At 31.9% G+C, this 25,176-nt stretch overlaps 1 protein-coding gene across 2 annotated transcripts in view; it reads left to right on the top strand.

Moving 5' to 3' along the window:
* The window catches only part of LOC129229498 (cyclin-H-like), a 36,009-nt gene that overhangs the window by 9,653 nt on the left and 1,180 nt on the right, over nucleotides 1-25,176 (top strand). For both annotated transcript variants that reach the window (XM_054863814.1, XM_054863815.1), the window contains 7 exons: nucleotides 1,181-1,254; nucleotides 6,042-6,243; nucleotides 11,185-11,292; nucleotides 18,799-18,854; nucleotides 20,284-20,351; nucleotides 21,486-21,600; nucleotides 22,741-22,816. In XM_054863814.1, the coding sequence (XP_054719789.1) occupies nucleotides 1,181-1,254; nucleotides 6,042-6,243; nucleotides 11,185-11,292; nucleotides 18,799-18,854; nucleotides 20,284-20,351; nucleotides 21,486-21,600; nucleotides 22,741-22,816 (699 nt within the window). The remainder of the gene's footprint in view (nucleotides 1-1,180; nucleotides 1,255-6,041; nucleotides 6,244-11,184; nucleotides 11,293-18,798; nucleotides 18,855-20,283; nucleotides 20,352-21,485; nucleotides 21,601-22,740; nucleotides 22,817-25,176) is intronic.

Below are 25,176 nucleotides of genomic sequence, written 5' to 3'. Positions count from 1 at the left end.
AATTGGGATTTTGGTATTTGCTTTGCCTTAGCTAACCTGTGCAGTTTACAAAAGTTACTTACTCATATTGTTTTAAAAAGAAGGTCTAATTCTGGTAGAAAAAAGACCTAATCTGGCTTTCATTTGATGAAATAAAAAATGAAGCCAGTATTTCGTATCATAAAGGGTCTGTATATACATGCATACTAATATGTAAATCAAGTCAAACATTTCAATCAATATTTCCCCGCAGAAAGCTATTTTAATTATTTAATTTAGATACAAGATTTTGTTCTAATCTGTTTAATTAATCAAGAAATTAGGTATAATGTGACTATTGAATAACTGTTAATTACATGGAACCTTAATTACCTTCCGAAAATTGTTTTTCTCGCAAATAGTATTTAAACCAAAAAACCCCGGTTTAAACCAAAAAAACCGGTTTTGTTACCAACCCTGGGAGGACATTGGGACCACGAGCATATTTAACGTCGCCCAGTCCCCTTTAATGACGACGGTGGATCTTCGACCATCGAGGTTCGAATTCAGGACCCTCCGGCCCCGAATCCGACACTCTACCGATCAGGCTACCACGGCCCTTTGTTTAAAGTTATTCTAGGTGTTTGTAGGGGAAGGGGGGGGAGGTTTTTTATTTTGTGGAAAAGTTTATTTATTTATTTATTTGGAATGTTTATTATTTTAAACCTGCTGAATAGTACTGATAAATGTGGGTAAAAACTTGAAAGTGGAATTACTTAATGTTTTAAATCTATTTGTAAAAGATTTTTTTAAATAATACAATAAAACTAGTCAAACAAATATTTTATTCTATTAAATGTGTTTCTTTTTCAATTTCTTTTATTTTATAAATTGTATGGCTTTGTGATAGTTACTTACTCATTAAAAGGGGTTGGGGGGTATAATTGAATAAAAGTGAGCTATTATCATTCACATATTATTTAAAATCTTTGAATTCATACTTCACTTGTGATCTTCAATGAAATATTTAAAAAGTTATAACATACCCACAAAAAAACACCTTTGAGAAATAATGTACAAATACAAATGTGATGAACTGCAACAGGCACTGCTGGGCTGGTCCTTTTCAATTTATTAGTCCCCAATTAAGAAAACAACCATTTAAAGCTATCTACTCCCTTGCTCATATCTATGATATTTAAAATTATTATTACTTTTACAGGGTTGTTCCTTCCATTACTTCAAAAGATTTTATTTGAATAATTCTGTAATGGATTATCATCCCAAAGACATGTTGTAAGTTTATTTATTTATTTATTCCTATTTTTCTGCTTTAAAGTATTATGAAAATTGGCTGAGGTCATGATTATTCTAAAACAGGGTTCTTCAACCTTTTTTGCTCGAAGGCCACATTGCAAATTTTTGGAGGCAAGTCAGGCTAACAATCCAACATTATTTCAGTTCAGATGGTTTAGTTATTTTTGGTCTAATGTGGTTAAAAGAGCAGGTAAGCCTTTTAGTTTTTCCTATTGGAAATTTTTTGAAATTGAAGTCCCAAAAATGCAATTTTAAACAATCTTTTTGACTTTAGGGAGGAAAATTGGAAGTTTACTCTCCTCTAGGGAGAAGCAGTTGCCCGCCCCCCCCCCTGGCTATGATCATGCTTAATAGTGATTTTTGAGATTTTCTTGGCTTAGTTTTCTTTTGAAATGCCTAAAAAGAGATGTTATTAAATTAAAAAAAGTTTCCAGTTTGTAAGCTGCCCGGGGGCCGGGAAATATCTGCTTGTGGGCCAGATTTGGCCGACGAGCCGTACGTTGGAGAGCCCTGTTCTAAAACAAGCAATATGATAACTATAATGCTTAAGGAATGCTTCATGCCATTATGTATATACAAATGTTGCTTTACTTGGTATCACTCTATTCACAGTTGTTAGCAGTGCATGTGTAGGCTTGTATAATTATAATATTTTTGTTATAATGTCATAACCATATCATAGCTTGGGTTCTGATACGCTGTGCATGGCCATTTAGTTTATTTGAATGCATTTTCGATTTATGATGCAACAAAATAAAAGCGATTTAATTCTTCACCATAGACTAATTATACAAATTGAACAAGCTTTACCTTGCTAGCTGGGAAGAAAATTAGCACACATATATATCATGTGACTTTTGAATTTGATGATAAAACACCAGGAGCTTGGTTACTTGATTGGAGCTTTTATCTATATTTTAGAACTTTTTATGTTTTCCCAAAACAAAATTGATTGTCATTGGAGCTGGTTTTTTTTTTTTTTTTTTTTTTTTTTTGTCTACGCAACAAATTAATTTGTTTTTTTTTTTAATGTTATTTGTAATTATGAGATTAATATTTGCACAAGTTTGGTTTTATGTATTGTAATTTTAAAAAATTTTGAAGTTCAAAGTTTTTGCTAATGAATTTTAAAGTCTGTAATCTAAGTAGCAATAGATTTTTATGAATTAATCACTTTACACATCTAAGGTACTGTGTTTGTTATTTACAACTAAAAAATATATTTTGTTATGTAACTGATTAGAACTGTAGAGCAGCATTTCTCAAACTTTTTTAACCTTCGGACCAGCTAGAGCTTTGGCTTCTTGGACGAGTACTTTTTTTCCTATTTCTTTTCTTTTCTCTTTTCTTCCTCTTTTTTACAATAAAGAAAAAGAAGCAGAAGAAGAGGAAAAGAAAGAAAGAAAAAAAAATGAAACCTTGCATTTGCTGACCGTTAAAACATATGAATTTTTTTATGGACCAGTAAGGTTTTTTTTATTTTTCTTATCTCCTCTTTCTTTCGAAAAAAAAAATACCTCTGTGACAGTTAAACACTTGTGAAAAAATTTTGCGAACAACTGAGTGTTTTTCTCCCTTCTTTATAAAATAATAATAAATGATTTAACAAATGTATAAATAAAACTTTACTTAGTTTTAAAGATCTGTGACAAAAACTATTTAAGTGTTAAGAATAAGATAAGTATTTATTGTAATAATTATAATTAAGTAATAAGCATTGCTGAAAAATCATATTAACCAACGAAAATTTATCCCAAAACTCACATAAAAGGTGTCATATACAGTGAAACCTTCTCTGAGCGGCCACCACTCCCCCGTTCTGCAAAATTTTGGCTGTTCAGAAGGGGTGGCCACTTTAAAGGGTTTTCAGTACAATTGCAATATAATTCTATAATACACAATATAAGCAAGTCTAATACATAGAATGAAGTTTGAGACGTTCTAAAAGGGAAATACAGTGAAACCTCCCTTAACGGACACTCCCGAATAACGGACACCTCTAATTAACGGACATTTTTGCAAGTCCCAGTCCCTCAATATAGGCCATTCCATGTAATTCACTCTGAATAACGGACACTCCGAATAACGGACAGTTATTTCACAAAAAAGTTTCCTTGCAATCGTAGTTCTTCCGGGTTTTTTTCTTTTCACAGAATATCTTAGTAACTGCTTGCCTTTCAAAGCTTTTCATCCTCCACAACTGATATTCCACCCCCCCCCCCACCCCTGTCATTTCCTTATCACTGTTTCTTGGAATTAAATGGATGGTAATTGGCAGAGGCAGCGATTGGGGCTTAAAAGTTTGGGGCAGAAAAAAAAAAACTAAAAGGCATGGTACTTTTTGTGGGCAGCAAAAAATGAAAAAGAAAAAAAAGTCATAATTTTGTAACGGCTAGTTTTGAGAGTATTGAAGCAGATAAGTGAAAACTGATGTCAGTCTAACAATTAACGTACGTTTTTCTTAAGATTTTAATGAATTTTGTACACAATAACTATTCAAAAGTTAAGATAAAAAAGAGGAAACTGGGCGCTTTTTCTAACTGGGGCTCACGAGAGATGCAATTGAGCAGACCGGCGCCGCTAGTAGTCGGCTTTATGGCGTCGTGGTTTCGTTGGGTTGTTTAATTTTTAGACATGAAAAAGATTTGCCCATATTCAAGGTCATATTGCCAACTGTCAATCATGCAATGGTGATACTCGAGATAAAATAAATAAATAAACCATAAAAAGTGTGTGGGGAGGAGGGGGGTTGCTCCGCCGTTGGTAATGCAAAAAAGAGATGTCAAACTGTTTTAACTGATTGCTTTAATTGATTAAATGCTTTTTAAGACAAGTGTGTGCTGTCAGTATCAATTTATTAAGAAAAAACAGATTAATTACACTTGACGTAAAATGTAGTAAACCTTTCGCAATTGTTTCGATTGTGTTCTACAAAGGGAACAACAGCCCATTTTGAAAAAGGTAAATTAAGTAGTTCCTCCTAATAGCGGACACCTCCCAATAACGGGCAAAACTTCTAGTCCCTTGACCCCTGACGTCCGCTATTCGGAGGTTTCACTGTAGTATATTATTTAATTATTGTTTACATTTTTCGAAGAAAGGATACAATTTGTGACTTAAGTTTTCAATCTTCTCCAACAATTGTTCATAATATCGAATTCAAAATGACAAATAAATTGCTCTAACCAATTTATTTGTCATTCCATCTGAATTTTTGATGACTTTATTTATTATCCCCAAGATCAATTCAGTTGAATGTTTAGTTTGCTCATGATTACAAAATATATTAGTAAATTGATTTTCAAAGACCGAATTAGTGCCTGAAAGACATAAAAATGTATTTGCTCAAAAGATGTTAATAATACACACAGCAAACTGATTAGTTAATTTAAACCAATCCCAAACTAATATTAGATTTGATTGAAAAACACTTATTTTTGCTGACTCGTTAACCAGAAAATGTTTGTCTCAGTCTGCAGTGTAATTATCAAAGCTCTCCATTGCTGTTTCGTGCTGGAAAGAATTCAAAATCGTACTCTATTAATTCTCTTGCAGATTTTCAACTTTCCTGTAGCTCAGAATTTCAATACATAGTTCAAGATTCAAAAAATGATCTCCGACAGTATTATTTGCAACCCAGATTACACATACACACTGACCAACTAATAAAACAAATATGAGTGACTTTTTTACTCCAAAATTATCGGAATTCGCTGAAGGCCAATAAGAATTCTCCTCGTTGAATTAAAAAGCTGCAGATTAGAAACAGAAAGTGAAGAGATTTTCCTGGAAAATGGAATAGGGGCATCGACTCGGCGGCCATTTAGAAGGGTTGGGTGGCCGTTTCTAGGCGTGTTTTTAACATTAAGTCTATGGGCTAAAAAATCCGTGCCGCAAAAAAGTGGCCGTTGAGAGGGGTGGCCGCTTAAAACAGGTGACCGCTCAGAGAGGTTTCACAGTATAAACAAATTATTATTGTTATGGTGTTTTCTTTCCTTTTTTTTTTCTTTTCTTTGATTAAAGAATTTTCTTTTAATTAGGACAAGCAAAAATCTTTGTGTACCAGTCAAAATCTTCAGCAAACTGGTGCCAGTTCTCTGGACCACTAGTTGAGGATCGCTGCTGTAGAGGATGCACAAAAATAATGTGATATGTTAGTAATCTAACCATTTGGATTCATAAAAAAATTTGGTCTTTTAAACTTTTTTTTACAAATAACGTCAAAGCATTATCAAACACATTTTGTAGAAAGGGTATTTGAGTTAACTAAATGTGAAAATTTCTTATATTTTACAGTATCAGTGTAAAAATCTACGTTGACAGTGAATGAATCCACCCTTGTGCATGTGCAGTGCTTTTTTTAAATGAAGTATTAAAAAAAAAATTCTTAGATAGGCAGCAGTAACGTCTTTCTGTGCAATTCAAAAAAGAATGCAACCTGAAATTTTTTATTGCGCGCTAGTTAGCCCTGCTAATTTCCTGGGGTGCTTCACAATTTTTCTTCAAGAGCCCTTAAAAAAACTGAAGCAAAACCATAAAAGTTCTCCTTTTTTTCCTCCTAAATTACACATATCATTAAAAATGGTTTTTACAATGCTATAATTTCTGAAATTTTGTGCTTAAATGTTTTTTTTTTTTGCAGCCAAACTAGCCAATGTCATGAAAAAAAAAATGATATTTGTTCCTGATTTTCTGTAGTTAAAATAATTTTTTGTATAGTTTTAACTTTGAAATTTTTCAGTGAAACAGAAATAATATTTTTCCAGGGTGACTTGTGTATACTTGGCAACAAAAGTTGAAGAATTCAATGTCAGCATCAACCAGTTTGTTGCAAATGTGAAAGGCGATAGAGAAAAAGCCATGGAAATCATCCTTAACCATGAATTACTTCTAATGCAGCAACTCAATTTTGATTTAGCTATATATAATCCATTTAGAGCAGTGGAAGGTTTCTTAATAGATATCAAAGTTTGTTCTTTTTATTTTCTCTACATATTCTATTTAAATTTAATGTATTTTTCTCCTTTCTTAATAAGTGTCAATTAATTAAATTCTGCACTTTTGTAATGATTGACTGCTATTCCTTAATAAATGAAATGTTTTATTGTTTATTTAGGTTTAAAAAAATCATGTTTTGTTGTGAGATATTAATAATACTTAATTGAAAAAATTAAAAAGTTCTTGTGATGCATTTCAATTCTACGTGAAAAATAACAACAATAATAATAGTAATAATTAATTGCAGCAATAAACGCTAATTTATTCGAAATAGATTGGCCTTTTCAGAAAAGAGATCATAGTATTCAAAACTCTGACTATGTATTTTTTGCACTAAATATTATTGAATTTGATGTTATTTTTCAAGTTTTATTCAAATACAAAATCAAAGCTGATATGGATGCCTTATTTCGAAAAAAAAAATCTTCTTTCAATATACTATTTATGTATGTGACAGCAGGGCCGGATTTAGGAGAGGGCAGGCGGGGCTACTGCCCCGGGGCCTCCACAACAAAGGGGCCCCCACAATAAAATTTTTACAAAATATCCTAACTTTCACGGGTCAGTAAATTTTACGTTTCTTCTCCCAGACTTTTTTTTTTTTTGTATTTCTACAAAAATGCTTGCACAAAAATAATATTATTACCGATATATCAGAAGGCCCTGATTGCAAGTATCCATTTACTATCAATTTTTTTATTTGATCGAGCATTTCAGTGGCAATATATTTTTTTTATTCATTTAATTTAATTTGTACATATGAGTTTAAGAGAAATAAAGTAAGTAAAAAAAAATCCGAAAAATGGTTAACTTTGCAGGTCATCCTTACAACTTCTCGCTTCTTGAGCTCAAAAATTCAAAAATTATTTGACGAAATGACTTGGATGAAAAATTTTTTTAATCGAAAATATCGGATATATACATATGTATCAAAATATTCGGATGTATGTCAAAGTATCGGATATTTTCGAAAATATTATGATCTTTTCGAACCCTGATTAGGTGCCTCCACTCCTTCGTTGCCCCGGGGCCTCCACACTTTCAAATCCGACCCTGTGTGACAGTGAGAAGCAAAGGGGTGTAGATGGACTTTTTTAAGTTTCGAGAAAAACTCATTTCAAGTTCAGATCCTAGGTAGACTTTCATTGAATTTTTTTTCTAAATCATGCTGTATAGCAGAACCTACCAGGGCTGCTAGTACTATCTCTTGCACCATTGCAGAGGGGAGGTTCTCCTACCATTTGTACTGGTTGATTTCAAAATTTTTAATTCCTCACTTACATCACTTTGCTTCTCACTGTCTCATATGATATTTCAATAGTACAAACCTCTTGATTATGGTTCTCTAATTTGTAAAAGCCTAGTGAGTTATTAGATGTGTTTCAGTATAATTATTTTAGCAATTATTTATGCTTAATTTCAATGAAATATATGTAGAGATGTAGAGGTAAACAATGAGGAGGGGGGCCATAAAAGTCGTTTGTGACGGGCCCCAAAATTTCTGTTTGCGCCCCTGCTCAGATCCAGAACAGCGTAAGTTACACAATAGCTGCTTGATAGGAGAGAGGAAAAAAGATTGTCTGGCGCATGCAAAAGATGAAATTCACTCTCTTTTAGCACTGGTTAACACAGTAGAAGACCGTTATAACGTACACCTTGGGGCAGGGCTGCGCCAAGCCTGATCGGCGCCGTCGTGCAAATGTCTTTTGAGCGCCTTTATGCTCTGGCGCTCGAGGAAAATATAGTTAACACCTGGTGGGAGGTTTTGTAGACAAATATAAAACGGGGAAAAAAAAGTTTGGCATTTATACAAAAAGAAAAAGAAAAAAGTGTGAATATTTGATTTCGCAATATGGTGTACGTTTTTACTTCGTATCTCGAAATTATTTTGAGTTCAGCAGCTTCTCTGATATGCTAATGCGTTTAGGAAGACGAAAATATATTAATATCTAAGTTAAAGCCACTTTGAATATCTATACCTAATCTCTAAGTGATGAATAATTAATAAAACTTTTATGCCTGTCAAAACATGACAACAGGAGCAGTGACGCAACTAAAAAATAGGTTTAGGGGGCACAAATTGAAAAAAAAAAAACTCTTTTAATGAGAGGGGTCCGGGGATTCGCCCCGGAAAATTTTTGAAATATGTAGTTTGAAAAACGCAATTTTAGACGGTCTTTGGTGGTGTTATGGGAGAAAAGGGTACTAGGCGATCTGTGGAAATTTATAGAAGTGGGAAGTCTTAAAACATAATTGTGTAGTTCATATCTATAGACACTAGAATAAGGAATGGAACTCTGAGATTCTACCCCATCGATTTTTTTCTTTGAAAAATAGATAGAAATCTATTCCCCTTTTATCTCCACCAATTTTTCGAAATTGAACAAAAACACAATTAAAGACACGTTGAAGATTTTTACAAGAAGGAAATTCTGGAGCTCCCCCCCCCCCCCCACCTGAATTTTTTTTCAAAATTAAGGTCTTAAAAACCTAAGCAGTATTCTATGATATTAGGAAAAGTGGTTCAGAGGCTATTCTAACGTAGGTTTTTCAAAAGACCTATGAAAAATTTAAGTTTTTATGATATTTAAGATAGGAGGTTCGGAGGCCTTTGACCGAATATTTTCTGAAAACGAAGTCTTAAAAACGTGACTGTAAGACCATATTTGGTGACATTAGGGCCGGCATTCTTTCGAAATTGAAGCTCTAAAAACGCAATTTAAGTGATTTTTGAACAGAGTTTCAAGCAATGTTGTTTCGGATTCGGGAGCTTTCTCAAAATTTTGTGAAATTGAAGATCTGGAAACGCAATTTGAGATGCTCCGTAGTACTTTTAGCGGGAAGGGGCGGGGGGCAGCGATTCGGCAGAGTAACATTTTGAAAACTTTTTTATTTTCAGACGAACTAGAAAAAAGAAAAGAAATAGGACGGAGGGGGAGTAGCTGACCAATTTGTGGATATTAAAGTTTTAACCCAACGTCATTATTTTTTCCTTATTAAAATCACTTTGTTGGACGCGTCCCCCCCCCCCCCCCCCATTCAGAAATAAATATTTTTGAAAAACATTCAACTAAGCATTCTGGACGGGAGGGGGCAAGGGGCGGTGCAACCAAAGGGATGTCGGTATCCTCTGGACAACTCTGGTTGTGCCACGAAACAGGAGGTGACTGATTATGTTTCTGAATTAAAGGATAATATTGCAGAAGATATTCCGCTTTAAAATCTGAAACTGAAACTTGCCGTTAAAACGAATATTTCCAACTTACAAAGTCGCTAAAAAGGCATTGAATTTAATGTCTAAAACAAACACATTGTCCAAAGCTCTTTCTTAAATTTAATACACAAATAGTTGAAGAAAAAGGGGATGAAGGAATTGAGTAATCATGGTCAAGTCGTTACTTATCGGAACTAAAAGTTAATCTAAATTCTTGTCTACAAAAATGCATATTACACACAAGTGAATAATATTCTAATGTACTAACCATATTTTTTAATGTATGATAATATGATGCAGTGGAATTACCAAAGACAGAAGTTAAAAATCACAAAACGACATATTGCACAAATTATAACATATTCACCGCAAGAACAAAAATGGGAAATAGCAAATTTCTTGCCCTGCTTCGTATGCTCAACCGTGTGAAATTATAGACATACCGAAATAACATTCATGACTCCACATATGAAGAAAAATGCCGATGTATGCATTAACTAGGATCACGTGTTTTCAGTGTAAAAGGTTGCGCTTCTGAATAGCATATTCAGACACAACAAGGCATTTTTCCCCCCTGATAGATAGGCAGCAAGGAGGATTGTTTGTTTAAATGAGCAGTATAATTTCACAGGTACTTTAATAGAAAAATGAAAAGATCAATTTTATTTTTTTGATTGGAGATTTTTTCTCTCATTTGGAGCATTGATTCGTAGAGCTCGGCGCCTTTTTGGCTGTGGCGCCATCGTGCGCCGCACGACCTTGCACATAGGGATGGCGCGGCCCTGCCTTGGGGCCACAGCTTTTGCATTATACAGGTTTTTGCATTATATGGATCATTTCACAAATTTTGAAACTAACATTCAGAATATATCTATATATGAGCCCTTCAGAATGAGTTTTATCTGCAATGAATATTAAAACACCAATATTACAATTAGTTATTCACAAATAAATATGTTTCACAATCAAAAGAAAGTGCATTATCCTGCACTTCTGCTTGCTTCATGGTTTGCATAACAGCTGCATTTTCAAGAGCCATCTGGTATTTTCTGTATATTATGATTACTAATTTTAAATTTAAAAGCTTTGAATTATGATGGAAAGATGAAAAAAACTTTCAAAATTTAATTTGCCAAACAATTTTTTTGTTTGCAAAGCAAAACAGAGGGATTTTTCAAGTTTCAAAACCTATTGTTTACGTCTGAAAAGTTGTGCGGTTTATAGAGAATTGCGTTATACATGTCAGCGTTATAACTGTAACTTCTACTGTAATTACAAAGGGTTTATTTTAGAATTACATTCACATGGCTCGCTGCGGAATAGGATTCTCATACCATGCACTAATAAACAGAAAATCACAATTTTTGGACCTAATCAGTCTGGCTCTGAGATACAGATATTAACTATCAACTTGCTCAATTATATTCCCTCCACTTTTTGAATATTTTTCAGAAATAATTTCCTGAAATTTTTGAATACAAATTTAAAACAAACCTAACAAAATGTTCATTGCTTGTGAGTATTTTGATGCTTTTATTTCAACTAGTTATTTATTCACCTTACTGTAGTAACGTTGCAGGCATACTTTTTGCTTCATTGATATTTTTGCTATTTTCTCAAGCCTATAACATATATTGTTACCATAATATTTTTTTATTCAGAATTTTTATCTTACTTTTTTTTTTTTTTTTTTGCAGACAAGATATTCTAAAATTCAGGACCCTGAGCGACTACGCCCTGCAATAGATGATTTCCTGGAGAAAATTCAATACTCAGATGCTTGTTTTCTATACTCACCTCCTCAAGTAAAGTTTTTAATTACATGTTATCATTTTGAGCAGCGGTCAGCAGCCCATCAATTGCAACAGCATTCAGGCAGGACCCTTTTTTTTTTTTTGTCAGGTCCTGAATGTTGTTTTAAATAAATATCATTTTCTAAAAGGAAAAAAATGTAGGAGGGGGCGGGGGGGGGGGGGGGAGGGAGGCGATGCCCCATCTTTCAAATCAAATGTTCTTTGAAAAATTTTAAAAACTTTTTTGTATGTCTGGAAGTGCCGCAATTTTTAATGTTTAACAAAATGTTTTTTACCTTTTGTTGTTAAAAAAATACCCTGAAAAAGGCAGACTTACAAATTAAACTTATTGTGATTGTTTTACAATTTTTTTTTCAAGCCCAAACATTTTTCGAATAGGATTTGCATATTGTTTTAATTAAAAAGGTTGTAAAAAACCCACATCAAGAGGTAACTTTAACTGTAAATTAAGGATAATGAATTATTATTTCATGAATAAAGCAAAATGATGTGTAAAAAATTAAAAATTTTAAATCTAATGCTAAGTTTAAAAAATTTTAAGTTTCAAAAAAATAAATTAGTAATCTTTTTTTTTTAACTTGCAGTTAGTCAAGTCTATTGTATGTGCATCAGCCCCCTCCCCCCCCCCCTCCTCAAGTCAATCTTGGTGTCCACTAAACTTGGAAAGTAGATCATCAGTTAATTTAGGTTGCCGACTGCTGATGTGGATATTGTCACATTTTTCATAACTATTGAAAACAAAGTCTTGTGACCAACATTAACTGTAGTCAATTGACCAGTTATTGCTCTAAATACTTGAATGTTGATTGGCCAAATATTTGTACTGTTGCTTCAAACAACACGTCGCAAAGTATTGATATCTATAATAACATGTAAAAATGTTTTAATTCAAATTGAAGCATCGCATTAGTTACGTTAAGTTACCGTTTTTTTTCTCACTACATATTAGACTCCAAAAACGCTTCAGAAATTCTTTAAAATGTTTCTTTTGTCAAATTTCAGATAAATATTATTAAGATAGTTGCAAAAAAATATTAATAAGTATTTTGATTTTCCGTCAAAATATTAAACGGCCATGAGTTTTATGAAAGCTTATCATGTTTACAGACCTTTGTGTTAGTTGCCTTTGTATAAGCAACTTGTAGTTTAACCAACTTGTGGTGTGCATTTGTTGTAGCAGCTACATGAAGAGATATTTTTTTGCTGCCCTACCCTACAAACATATTTCATGCATTGAAAACCTAAAATACTCTTAAAAAATTTTGTCAAGTGCTTTTTCAAGCTTTGCATTTAAAATTCAAGTTTTATATTGTGTTGTAAGCTATTTAAAAAAATAAATAAATAAAACCCAAATTCTTAATGAATTGTTCCACATATTTGAGATTATGATTTTGCAAATTTCATTGCATTATGGTGAAAGAATGAATTTCAGCTGAAAGAAGTTTAATGAACCACGAAAGCTAACAAAAGACCGAATAAGTCACAGGAATGGTTAATTTCCAAAATTTTTTGCCAAGCTGGTCCAAACTTCAGAGCCCTTATTTGCTAGTTAAACATTGCCAAAACCAAAGTTGTTGAAATATAATGTTCATTTTTTAAGTAAAGCAAACAATAATATGACTATATAATTACGTTAAAGTGAAAAGAATGCTCTAAGCAAATGAACTAAGCCATTAAATCTATCAGTTTTGGATGTGTCAGAAGGTCTATAAAACTGTTGAATCTGTTTTTGCCTTCATGTATTTTTAATTCTTTCTCTCTGTTGAATTTTCATTTTAAATCAATTTCCTAAAACTACTTTTGAATGACTGTTAGATCCGTTTTAGGCTTGCAATTTGAATAAAACATTAACAAACCCCACAACCTTGGAGAGCGTTTGGGTTAAGAGGGGGGGGGGGAGAGAATATTTAAAATGTGTGTTAAAAATAATGTTTCAGTGTTTCACCCTCCCCCCTCCCCCAAATCTTGAAGGTTAAAGAGTCAAAATAGAGCATAAATTTTCTTTCCCTGATTTCTGCCATCTTATGCTTAGAAAGGAAGTTTAATGGAATTGATCACTGTTATAGTCTTATTTTTTTTCCTGTATTTCACTCTTCCAATAAATTTTACCCCTGTAAAAGATGTCGAGGAGTACTTTTGCGCCTTCAAAAAAAAAAAAAAAAACTCGAGGAATATCTCTGACTGTATGTTTGTTCAGACACAGAAAAATTTTCTCATTTCCTTTTCCCCCTCAAAAGTTGTGCACATTTCTCCCTGTGCACTCTATCATTTATCACCTCTGATTTAAATGCATATAATGACAATGTTCTAGATATGATGAAGCATTTAATTAAAATTTATTACTACCAATGTTGTAATGGGGTTGTTTCTTTCAGTAAAAAGTACTGCTTTTAGTTGCTAAAATTGATAGAATAAACAAAAAAAAAAAATAGCATGCTGCGAGAAAAACTTTCATTTCCCAATGCTTACTTTTTGAAAATAAGGCATGGTCTTTATGACGTCACATGTGATGTACTTTCGTGCATCTCCACTGGCGTGCTGAATGCTGATGCTTGCTGTCTACCGCGTTTCCATCTTATGATAATTCAGAAGGGAATTAAATATTGCGCTCTGAGCTAAAGGCATCAGTGGATGGCATTTCATCACTTGTGATGTCATGTGCAGAAGCATAAAAAATGAAATTGCACCGTTTAAAATAATTGTTAAAAAATATTAAACTTTGTTAAATTGTTTAAAAAATGGTTAGATCCTATGTTTTTAAGCATGCTCTTTCAGAAAAAAATTCTTTTAAAATTTTGGAAACAACCCCATTGTAAGAAGTCATTTGGTGGGACATACTTTGTTATAGGTTCCCATGGTTGGTGTCCTTTTGTTAGGCTAAAAATTACTTTCCAGCTATAATATTAAAAACAAATTTTTTGTTTTTGTTTTTATTTACTTATTTATTTTTTGAGGTGGTTTGAAACCAATATACATTAAATTTAAATAGAATCTAATCAAATAAGCTTCCTGCTAGAATTCAATTGCAATGAAAAACAACATAAATGAAGCTTATATTTTCCCAAAGCACAGCATGTAGCTATTTCAAGACTACAATGTAGGCTTTTCGTCAGTGCAAAAATGTGTGGCACGCAACAAAAAGTCATGGGAGAGCACAACCTCAGCCATTTGAACACTGGTACATATCTAACACATTTGGTATATATGTTACCGTTAAAGTATGAAATTTGTTATTTCATAGACCTAGTTATTTCACGGAATAACTGATAGTGTCCGTTAGAGTGTAAAACTCTCTTGTATTTCATGGTTTAACTAGTTATTTCATAGAATAGTGATCTGCAGCCCGTTAAAGTGTTATGTGCGGATACAGAAATATCGCTCTGGTTGGTTACTACAGCTCAAAGTTTAGGTACTGGTCAGGGATTTAAAAAATGTTCGTGTAAAACCCAGTGTGTCAACAAAAAATGTTTTTGTTTTAAAAATAATGTTCTTTGTAATTTCCAAATGTCATTCTAGTAATCCTTGTTGTAACAAATGACTTTATGGTACGTTTCCATAAATACCATTTATATGCTGCATAAATTAGATAAATTGCCTCTTTTTCATTTTAATTGCCTATCACAGACCCCGAAGAGTTCCTATTTTTCCTACTTTTTCCTACTTTTTAGAGCTCTCTCCTTATTTTCCTACTTTTTCCTTTTTTTCCTACTTTTTCTTTCTTTAGTATAGCACTTCTAATTGTACATTTTTTCTTATTTTTACAATGCCGCACTGATAATTTTCTGCATGTTTCAATTTTAAAAAGCAGAAGAAACAAGCGAATCCTAAGTTTTCAATTCACTGACTACAGTAATTTCTGGAAGGAACACTGCGGCGTCTGAGTGTTTAAAAGTTAAATATTCGTAAGTGCCTTTTATGGCGTTGCGGCGTTTATGATCGACCTTTCTTTTTATCGCCCCGACTTCAGTCCTACTGTTTTAACGAAACAATAAAGAAAGAGATACTGGCCCATTCTGATGCAATTATATATTTTTTACCCCTCAATTAGAAGCTTTAATTAAATTAAAGGACCAACTGTCCAAAAAATGCGGGAAAAGCCGAATTTCCTATTTGCCAATTTTTTGTATAGTTGATTACAAGTGAAATGGAGCTCTATTTAAACAGAAAGGCAATGAAAAACCATAAAAGAAACTTAAGGAAGCAAAAAATGAAAAACCTGTGCACTATACATATTTTATTGATGTTAGTACAAAATAAAAGGCACAGATAACAGAAATTCGCAAAAACGGATCACTTCAAAAATAATAGCGGAAACCAACTTTTTTCATACATAAACATGATTATTGTTCATTCTAAATCGTAAACATGATTATAAAATTTTATAAAATTTCATTTTCTTTCCTTGCAAAGAGTGTATACGGCAAAACCTAGATGAGCAAAACGTTCCCCCGAAAAACTGGAAATCAATTTAAATGCGAGATTCCGTTTTTATTTCTTTACATTTTTAAAAGTTTGGGGATAGAGCCAGAAGCAAATATGTACTGTATTTTTTTTCCTTTTTAATGGGTATTTTCTACTCTAATATATCATCAATATCGAGGAGTAGCTCATATTTTTATGTGTTGCATTTATGACAATGCGGCATTTCGGAACATATACATTTTTTTGACAGACTCTTACTCTTTTCGGGGTGCGGCAATTATACCGATGCGGCGAATCTACTGTAAGTTATTGTACTCAGGGTGCCTGATCAAGGGGGGTGGAAGAGATATATGCTGGCATTTGATACCAGATGCTCCCCCCTCACTCTCAATTTCGTGAACAATTTCCGAATGAATATTTTTATCGTGTGATGAGGATCGAACGAAACTACATGTCTTTGATTTTATGCACAGAGAGCATTAGTAACTGATCTTTGGCTTTGATAAAAATGTTATGTTTACCATGCATGTATTTTTCCTTTTTTTTCAGTGACAAATTTTGGAACAAGAAAGAGGTAAAAAATCATCAAACCAATAAAACTATTCGTTTTTATTGCTTGATTCAAATTAAAACTGGCCCGTCATTCTGATTTTCCCCGGTGGTGGCTAGCAAAGGATGTATACTGAATGCAAATTTTATCTGAAAACAACAGAAACTGCACAAACTTGTATAGTTAAGCTTTAATTTGCCAAAGCCAGTGAGGGGAGAAATTGACCCCACTGACTCCCCATAAATGACGTGCCTGAAACTAAAAATTTATGTTGAATGCTAAAAGTACACAACATAATACATACCCTATAGTTTACTTATTTTATTTATTTAGTTTAATTATTTTATTATAAATTTTATATCCCATATTAAGGAACAAATTTACTTTAGTTCTGCATTTTCAGTCTTTTTCCTTTTTCTTCAAATTCAAACATCTGCCCCTGTTTATGCAAGAATACATGTCAGCTGCTGATTATTTTTAACTAAAACTAATTTAATATTTGCTTTGCTTATTGTATCATGGTTTATGACAACCGGAGCTGAAAGTGTTAGTACTATTTTCAAATCATAAATGGATGCTCTCGAAGGAATTTTTTCGTTTTTGATAAAACAAATCTTTGACAAAAATGGTTTTATTGCACCAAAATATGAGTTTTATTTTATTTTATTTATTTTATTTTATTTTATTTATTTATTTATTTTTTTGCGATCGCTATATTGCATTTTATTCTTTCACACTTAAAAATTTTATTACTGTATTGTTCGAAAGTGTTTTTTTGTTCGGATTTTGTTTTCATATATCTTTGTTTCCACCAGTTTATTTTTCATACTAATGTTTGTCAGCTTGTTTCTTTCGTTTTGTTTTTGAGACTCAGCCTTTCATTAAATCCCTTTATTACTTCAAAAGTACTGTTAGTTAATTTTTGGGACAGTTTTAAATCAAAAATACTGTTAGTTTATTTTACAGTAGAAATAAAATTTACTCTAAATTTGTTTCCTCTTGACATGTGTGTAGTCCCATCGCTTCCTATTTTTTCCTACTTTTTTAAGTGATTTTTTTTCCTACTTTTCCTGCTTTTTCAATTTTTGATTCCTTATTTCCTACTTTTCCCCCCCAAAAAACCACTTCGGGGTCTGCTATCATAAGTTAAGTTATAGTATACCTAGTTATTTCATTTTAGATAAATTGTTTATTTTACACTTTAACCATCTCAATAGTTTATTTATAGAATACCTAGTTATTTCATAGAATAACTAGTTAAAGTGTCAAATTAATAAAATATTACACACTTTAACGGACACAATCAGTTATTTCATGGAATAACTAGGTATTCTATAAAATAAATGCATTATATACTTTAACGGTAACATATATACTGGTGTCCATGTGGTTGTGGTTTGTGCTCTCATGACTTTTTGTTGTGTGTCGAGTTTTTTTGCATTGAAATAGGTATCTGCTGTATTTTCAGCAAAATTTATGCTTTATTTACATTAATTTTTCGTTTTAATCATGCATTGAATTTGTATAATTTTACTCTAGAAAACCAAACGTTTCAGGAAATGGTGCACCCCCCTCCCCCATTAAAGCATTAATGTGTTTTAATACAAAACCTAGATTAAATAAATTTTATGAAGTCAAAAGAGTCAATGGCAGATAAGTTCCAAATATTTTCAAGTTACAATTTGCTTAAGTAGTTTTTTGAGATTAGTATTTTATTTATTGTGTCATTATTATTTGAGTTTGAATTAGGATTTAGCATGTTGCAGCTACATTTTTACATTAAATTATGGATTTAAGACATTTCTGTTATGCGCAGGAACAGAGCAGCAGAAAATCAGTGTGAACATGGTTCTTCCATCTTAGGATCAAATTCTATGATGATGAAAAATACCAGGATTGATTGAGAAATATGTGTGTTCTTTTGATGTAGCACAAAAATACGTAAAATGTGAATTTTTTGCCACCGTTTTCAAAAATGCTAAAAAGGAACTTTATTTTAGCAAAATTTAAATTGCGTTTTGAAGTACTTGTTTCACATTTTTGCATATAATATCTTAGATTTTTCATGTAGGAAAAAGGAGAGTTAAAATTTTTCCAATCAAATCCATACCTGAGGTATGGATTGCACACAGTTATGGTGCTTTCTGAATTTGAGAATCACACTGCAACCAAGAAAATAACTTGAGGCCAATATAGAAGGTTTGAAAAATACCTGACTTATATAAAAAAAAAAAAAAGTTTATTTTGCCATTCAGTGATGTGAAATTATTTTTGACCTTTTGAACACTGTTGAAATTTTAAATCTATTTAGTTCTTAAAATTAAAAAGAAAGTAATTGTTTCAGATTTCTAATTTTCATTGTGGTATTAATTATGAAAGAAAAGGTTTTAGTGAAGTAAATTTTCCAAAAAGTTTCAAAAAAAATTAGGAAAAGTTTTTATGTGCAATGGTGAAAAGGCAAAATGAAGTATAATTGCATGTTTAATGTTTTATAATAATTTTGAAATTGATATTCTTTCTTTCAGATTGCTTTAGCTGCTATTGCATATGGAGCGTTAAAATTTAAAGAAAGCATAGATGGGTAAGTAATACATTTTTCAGTGTGCATTTCTATTTATTCCTAAAAATAAAAAATAAAAAAAAAAAACAGTCGTGGTTTTTCTCATAATTTTATCAACAATTAAATTCCACGAGGTTGCTGTTTCAAGCATTTGTGTCAAAAACTCATAAAATGCATTAAACAAGTTTTTTTTTTTTTTTTTTTTGAATAATGCATCTGGGCCGTAACCAGGCTTTTGTTCCAGGGATGGTTTTACCAAACTCATTTGTTGAGAAATCTTTATGACGAACAAAAGGCATTATTTAAAATAGTTTTTAAAATTTTCGGAGGGGTTTGAACCCTATAAACCTCCTTCTTGTATGTCCCCTGAATGCAATCTGCCAAATCCCATGTATAAGTTTTTATTAGGAAGTTATCTTCATTACAATGTGATGGTAGTTTTGAGATTTCAGTCAAATGCCTACTTTTGTTTTGTTTTTTTCTATTCAATATGAATACTTTTTTAGGGGAGGGGAATTTTTTTCCCCCTCTGATGTTTTGCTTCTTTCATCACTTTAAAAATATTTGTGAGAGACTAACAGAAACTGCTGTGTGACTTTTGTATTTTCATTAAAATAATTTTTTGGAGATTATTAGTATAATACCAGCTTATACACACAAAAGTATCCCTATATAACTCATTAACCATTTAATTGCACGTATTATACACAATATCTTGACTGACGAAAATATTTGAAAATGAGAAATGTGTCTTATTTGTTTATTCAAAGCAGCTAATGTATCGATGTGTAAAATTGTGCATATTTAAGCATTAGGGGCCTCTGTCAAAAAAATAACACACCGATCTCCATTTTCTCTTTAAAACTTTCAGGTATTTTTTTTATGAGCGCGCATTCATCCCTGATTAACTTTTTTTTCGCATACTTAGTTGTAATTTTAACAGTGGAATTGCTTCACATAGTACAAATTATGAAAATATTTATGTGCTGAGCCTATTCCTTGTGACGAAATGGGATTTTTTTCAGTAGTTTTGTCACTAAATTTTGCTTCATAAATACAAATGATACAAGATAGAAATTTTATTTTTGATTCAAACAGTAAAGATTAGTCATAAGAACTATGTAGAACATCAAAAATTAGTCAGTTTGAAGAAAAAAAAGTGAACGACCTGCAATAAAATGCCTGTGACAGAATGGGACACATGAGTCCTGTCCCGTCACGAGCATTTTATTACATATTCTTCCATTATTTTATTTAAAGACATTAACTTATAGTGTTCTATATAATTCTTATGACAAACCCTTACGGTTGCTATCAAAAATAAAATTTCTAGCTAGTTTTATTTTTATTTATAGAACAAAATTTCGTGACATAACTACTTCAAATGTCCCGTTCTCTTACATGGAATGGCCTTTATCTGTTTGTTTTAATTAGACTTTTTTTTTTATAGATACATGTATGACATTTTATTTGTTGGTATGCAGGACAAAATAAATTACATGCGAGAAGCCATCAGAAGTTAGTATTTTACTTATTTAGTTTTCAGTTATTGTTTTAAATCGTCATCTTTTTTTTTTTTTTGGCCCACAGGCCGCACCTTATATTAAGATGACTCTTGCCGGCCAGAACAAATACAAAATAACTGTATAACATAGGAAAGTTCTGAAAAAAAAAATTTACAAATGAAGAATTGTTGTCATCATTACTATATGCTTTTTAAAAATGAATACCAAGTTTCCATCTGTCTTTTAGAAACCAATTTCTGACCATTTGACTCCAAATTTGCAATGACAATTCTTATTACCGAATGAAGATCATTGTTGGTTTTGGAGGTTTCCAGAAAATAGTTTTCAATTCGTAATATATTATTGTATTGTCTTGCCGCCGAGCCATAGGTTGAGCACCACTGTTTTAGATCTATCACCTATTATGGGTGAATAATACAGGTTGGTTGTTCATAAAGTCTTTCCGCAGTCCTATTTCCATTCATTGGTGCTTAAACAAAGATGAAAATTAAGTGGGTCAATCCGTACAATCAAGCGGTCTTATTTATACACAAAACAAAGTAAGAATTGTTTTCAAGAAAAATTCCCTTGCGAATTTCAATCTAAAATTCCATTTGAATCATCCCTAGATTAGTTTTGGTTGTCTAGTTTATTTGCTACAACTATAGGTTTGTACGCATGTACATACCTGCATGTACATGCTGCAGGTGAAAAAAAAAATTGATGGAACTCACATTGGGGTTTAATAGGATTCACCCAAACAAATTTACATTTGCCTTATTCTTGTAACAAAAAACAAACAAACATTTTAAAGAATGGTGACCCCCCCCCCCCCCCCCCAACTACAGCAGTGTATATGGAAAATTGAAATATCCATTTTGAACATCCCTGCTTTTTTTTTTTTTTTTTTTTTTGACATCTGTACAAATTGATGCATCTGGGGGTCAAAATGCCCTGGAGCCCTTGGTTTTACCACATATTTCCAAACCTAATATAGTAGTTTATACACAGTAAATAATGTTTTGACTCCCCCCCGCCTCCCATTATATAATTCTGGAACCATTTTGCTGAAATGTCTGGTAATGTTGTAAATATTCTAATACAAATATCATTGTTTACTAACAAAGATATGTTAAATATGTTACAGCTATGTTTTTGATGATAAAAAATGAAACTGCTGTGGTTAATGATCCCATGAGAGCTTCTCTGGAGAAAAAGTTAGAGAAATGTAGAAATCAAGAAAACAATCCAAGTAATATTGCGTAAGTATATTTGAAGCATTTCAATTTATCATTAAACCATTGGAATAAAATGAATAATGAGTGTAAGTTTGGACAATAGATTGAAAAATGACTTTTTACTTGGCAGATTGATTTAATTCACGAAATTAAAAATTGAATGGAAAGGAGCATTCTACAGTGGCCATTCATCCTGAGTTTTGACGCTTAATACCATTTAGAGGTCATTCAGTCAGAAGTTTTAAAATCCGATAAAGCCGTATTTTATTTTTGACAGGAAAGATAAAAAGGAAAAAATTGAATTTCATGGCGTCTAACCTTAACCTCTAGACCTTTTTTCACCTTCCACTCTTTTCGTGCACCATCCCCATGTGCATACAGTCTGACCAATGATTAGATGGAAAGGCCAAGTTCTAGAAATGGACTCATCTATCAGTTTTCAGGATGCCAGCTTTTGCAGATGTATGTTAGCCTCTAAATTAAGCTGAGTCACATTCAAATTAGCTGAAAATGTGTGGCAAAATTTTTTATTTTTCCTCCTCATTCAAATAGACATTTGCATTAAATTCAACTTTTTTTTTTAAAAAAATCTAGCTCCTTCACATCTGATTTTGAAAAAATAATTCCTTTTTATGTCAGCAATTTTTCATTAAATTAACCTTATACAATCGAACTGGCATCAGTTAAAAGAATATCCCACTTAATGTAATAAATTTTCAATGTACTTAACTGTTGTAATTTGTCATTTTGGCTCCGGATAATGGAATATTTGGCTTATTAGATTAGTTTTTCATGGGAAACTGGCTACTCCATTAAGTGGGTTCAACTGTAATAGGGTGATGCTCTGTGTTTTGTATTCAATAGTTTTAATTATTTACTCTTTTGGAAGCTTTTTTGTCATTTTAGAATGTTTTTTTTTATTTCAAAATAAATCAAATAATTAGAATACCTGTACTGAAGTAATTTGAAATTTTAAGAAGTCTTTTCTTTATTTGTGAAAGGTTTTTTTAAGGTGTTGGTCGTATTTGTTTTGTTGGTCATAGTATGGTATGTGCTACTGAAAACTGGGGGTGGCCAATGTTGGAGGGTGTAGATGTATGCTTTATTTTAGTTTAGAAAAATGAAATAAGTTCTCTTTCTCTTATTACTTTTAACTTTTTCTAGTTATAAGCGAAAAATGGAAGAACTCCAAGATGAAGAAGATAATGAGCCTGCCCAAAAATATTCAAAATTATTGGAGGTACTATTCAATTTATCTTCTTTATTTATTTATTTGTCTTACAATATAATTCAAGGCACCTTGTGTACTTTTAAGAAATTTATACAAACTGGCATGATGTAATTCCTTGCCTTATTGAAGAATTTCAAATGCTTTCTTTTTGTCACATTATATTCACCATTTTTTAATTATTTATGTATCAAGCTTTTATATTTCATGGTTAAGGATGGTTGTGTTCCGGTTAAATACTGAAATTACTTGTATGTGTGTGTGGTAATACTGAAAACTAAATATTTTCATTTATGCTTTTATTTCTCTCCCTTGAATTTTTCCCCCTTACTCTAATTTTTCTGGAACTATGTAGGTAATTAAATAATATACGTTGTGTATAGCTGTTAAAATGTAATTCTAAAAATATACAGACGAACACCAATTTAACGAACCTCTATTTAACAAATTTTGCGATTTAACAAAATCCCTGATTAAAATGAAGACAAAAACCCCTATTTACCAAACAATAAACCCCAAATTAACGAATTATTTTGACAGCGGAAGAAAAAAAATTTTTTTTGTTACTTTGAGTTAGGAAATATTGGATTGTTTTCCAAATGTTACATCCATATTGTTCAAAATAGAAAAATACTTTTCTTCGAATCATCAATTTTTGACAGGCGAGGTCAAGGGGGCAACCAACGAATAGTGGTTCCGATGCTGAAAGCCGTAGTGAAACTCCCATTAAAACTTACTTTTTCAAATGCTTTACACAAGGCCTGGAAACTGTAAAAACATATCTCATGCAGCAGGTTGCAAATTACACAGTATTTTCTTCTCTCCATAAAGTCGAAGGAGAATTACAGTCGTACCTCCATATGTCGAAGTAGCAAATTGTAAGAAAAAAATTCGATGTATAGAAATTTCGATATATAGAAACAATCTGTTTTTATCATAAAAATCTCCTAAAACATTAAAATTAACGCTAATTTTTGTGTATGAAATCCAATTTCTAATTTTATACGAGCATCGGATTAAATGAAAGTTAAGAATTAAAAAATTAACAGAAATTACGTTTTTATGCCTTCATCCATCTTCATTCTTCGGCAATTCAACTTGATCCGCAACATTAGGGGCTTTTCGTTTTGACAATGTAATCGAGAGAAAAGTAAAAGACCAATCTACTTAACTTGAATGGTTTTTACTGAAGCTAAGAAGAATAGGAATAATCAACAGACAAAAGGGAAAACTTGAAACTGATTTTACAGTGTTACTGGTTACAACTAAGATTTGAAATGAACTTGAGGAATTTAAGAACTCCAGAACGGAAAAACAACCTATCTACACACCCCTCAACCCCAGATTCCTTATGAGTTTCATAGCAACCTTTAGTGAACACAATTTTCTTCCCTAACCTTCATTTTTCATGAGACAAACAGTCTAAAGTGGAAAAAAAATGTACGAATGTCTGGAAATTTTTTTTGATACATAGAGATTTTTTCGATGTATGGAAACAATTTTTCTATACAGGGACTGATTTACGGCAGGGCATTCGGGGCCCGGGCCCGGAGCACCAAATTTCTGTCATCAAATTTTTTTTAGTGACCAGTGTTCGGGGCCTCTAATTAAAGGGAACAAAAAAGATTTTGTCATTTGACATTTTTTTAAAATTAAATGAAATCATATTAGCCAATTGTTGTGGAGAACTATCATTTTCGTTATTGAAGAGAATTAAGTGTCCTTTGCGTACTCTCATTTCTGATGGTAAATTATCTTTATTAGCTCTATTATCAATAGAAAGAAGTTTGAACTAAAACTTGATTATGAGGACTTTATAGATGAATTTACTACAAGAAAACAAAGGAGAAAACATATAAAGAATCATTGATGCGCAAAAAGCACATTATGATTTACCTTTACCATTTGTATCATAGTTTTTCCATCTGCAACTGTAAAAAAAAAATTTAACATGAAAACCATGAATTTATTTTAGATTTATATTAAATGATTTCTTTGCAAAACATCTTAATTATTATTTTTTTTCGTATGAAATCGGTATTTTAAAGTTTTCTTTCTATCAAAATAATATCCAACACTTACCATCATATTTTTTGTGTGGGGAGGGGGGCACCCTATATGTCAGCGCCCAGGACACCCAGGTGTGTAAATCGGTCCCTGTCTATGTAATGAACATGGAAATTTGCTGGGATTTCGATATATAGAAAATTTTGACATGTGGAAATTTGATATATGGAGGTGCGACTTTATTTTGAGTCAAGTATCAAGGATATTGTCAAACATCAATTACTCAGTTGTTTAAAATTTCAAATTAACTGGTGTGTAATAAGTCGTGAAATGGGACTGAATAAAAAGTATACACTTTCTAATTA

This window comes from Uloborus diversus, chromosome 9 (assembly GCF_026930045.1).
Source record: "Uloborus diversus isolate 005 chromosome 9, Udiv.v.3.1, whole genome shotgun sequence".
In the NCBI taxonomy this organism is placed as follows: domain Eukaryota; kingdom Metazoa; phylum Arthropoda; class Arachnida; order Araneae; family Uloboridae; genus Uloborus; species Uloborus diversus.
This window is presented reverse-complemented; position numbering and strand designations above follow the sequence as displayed.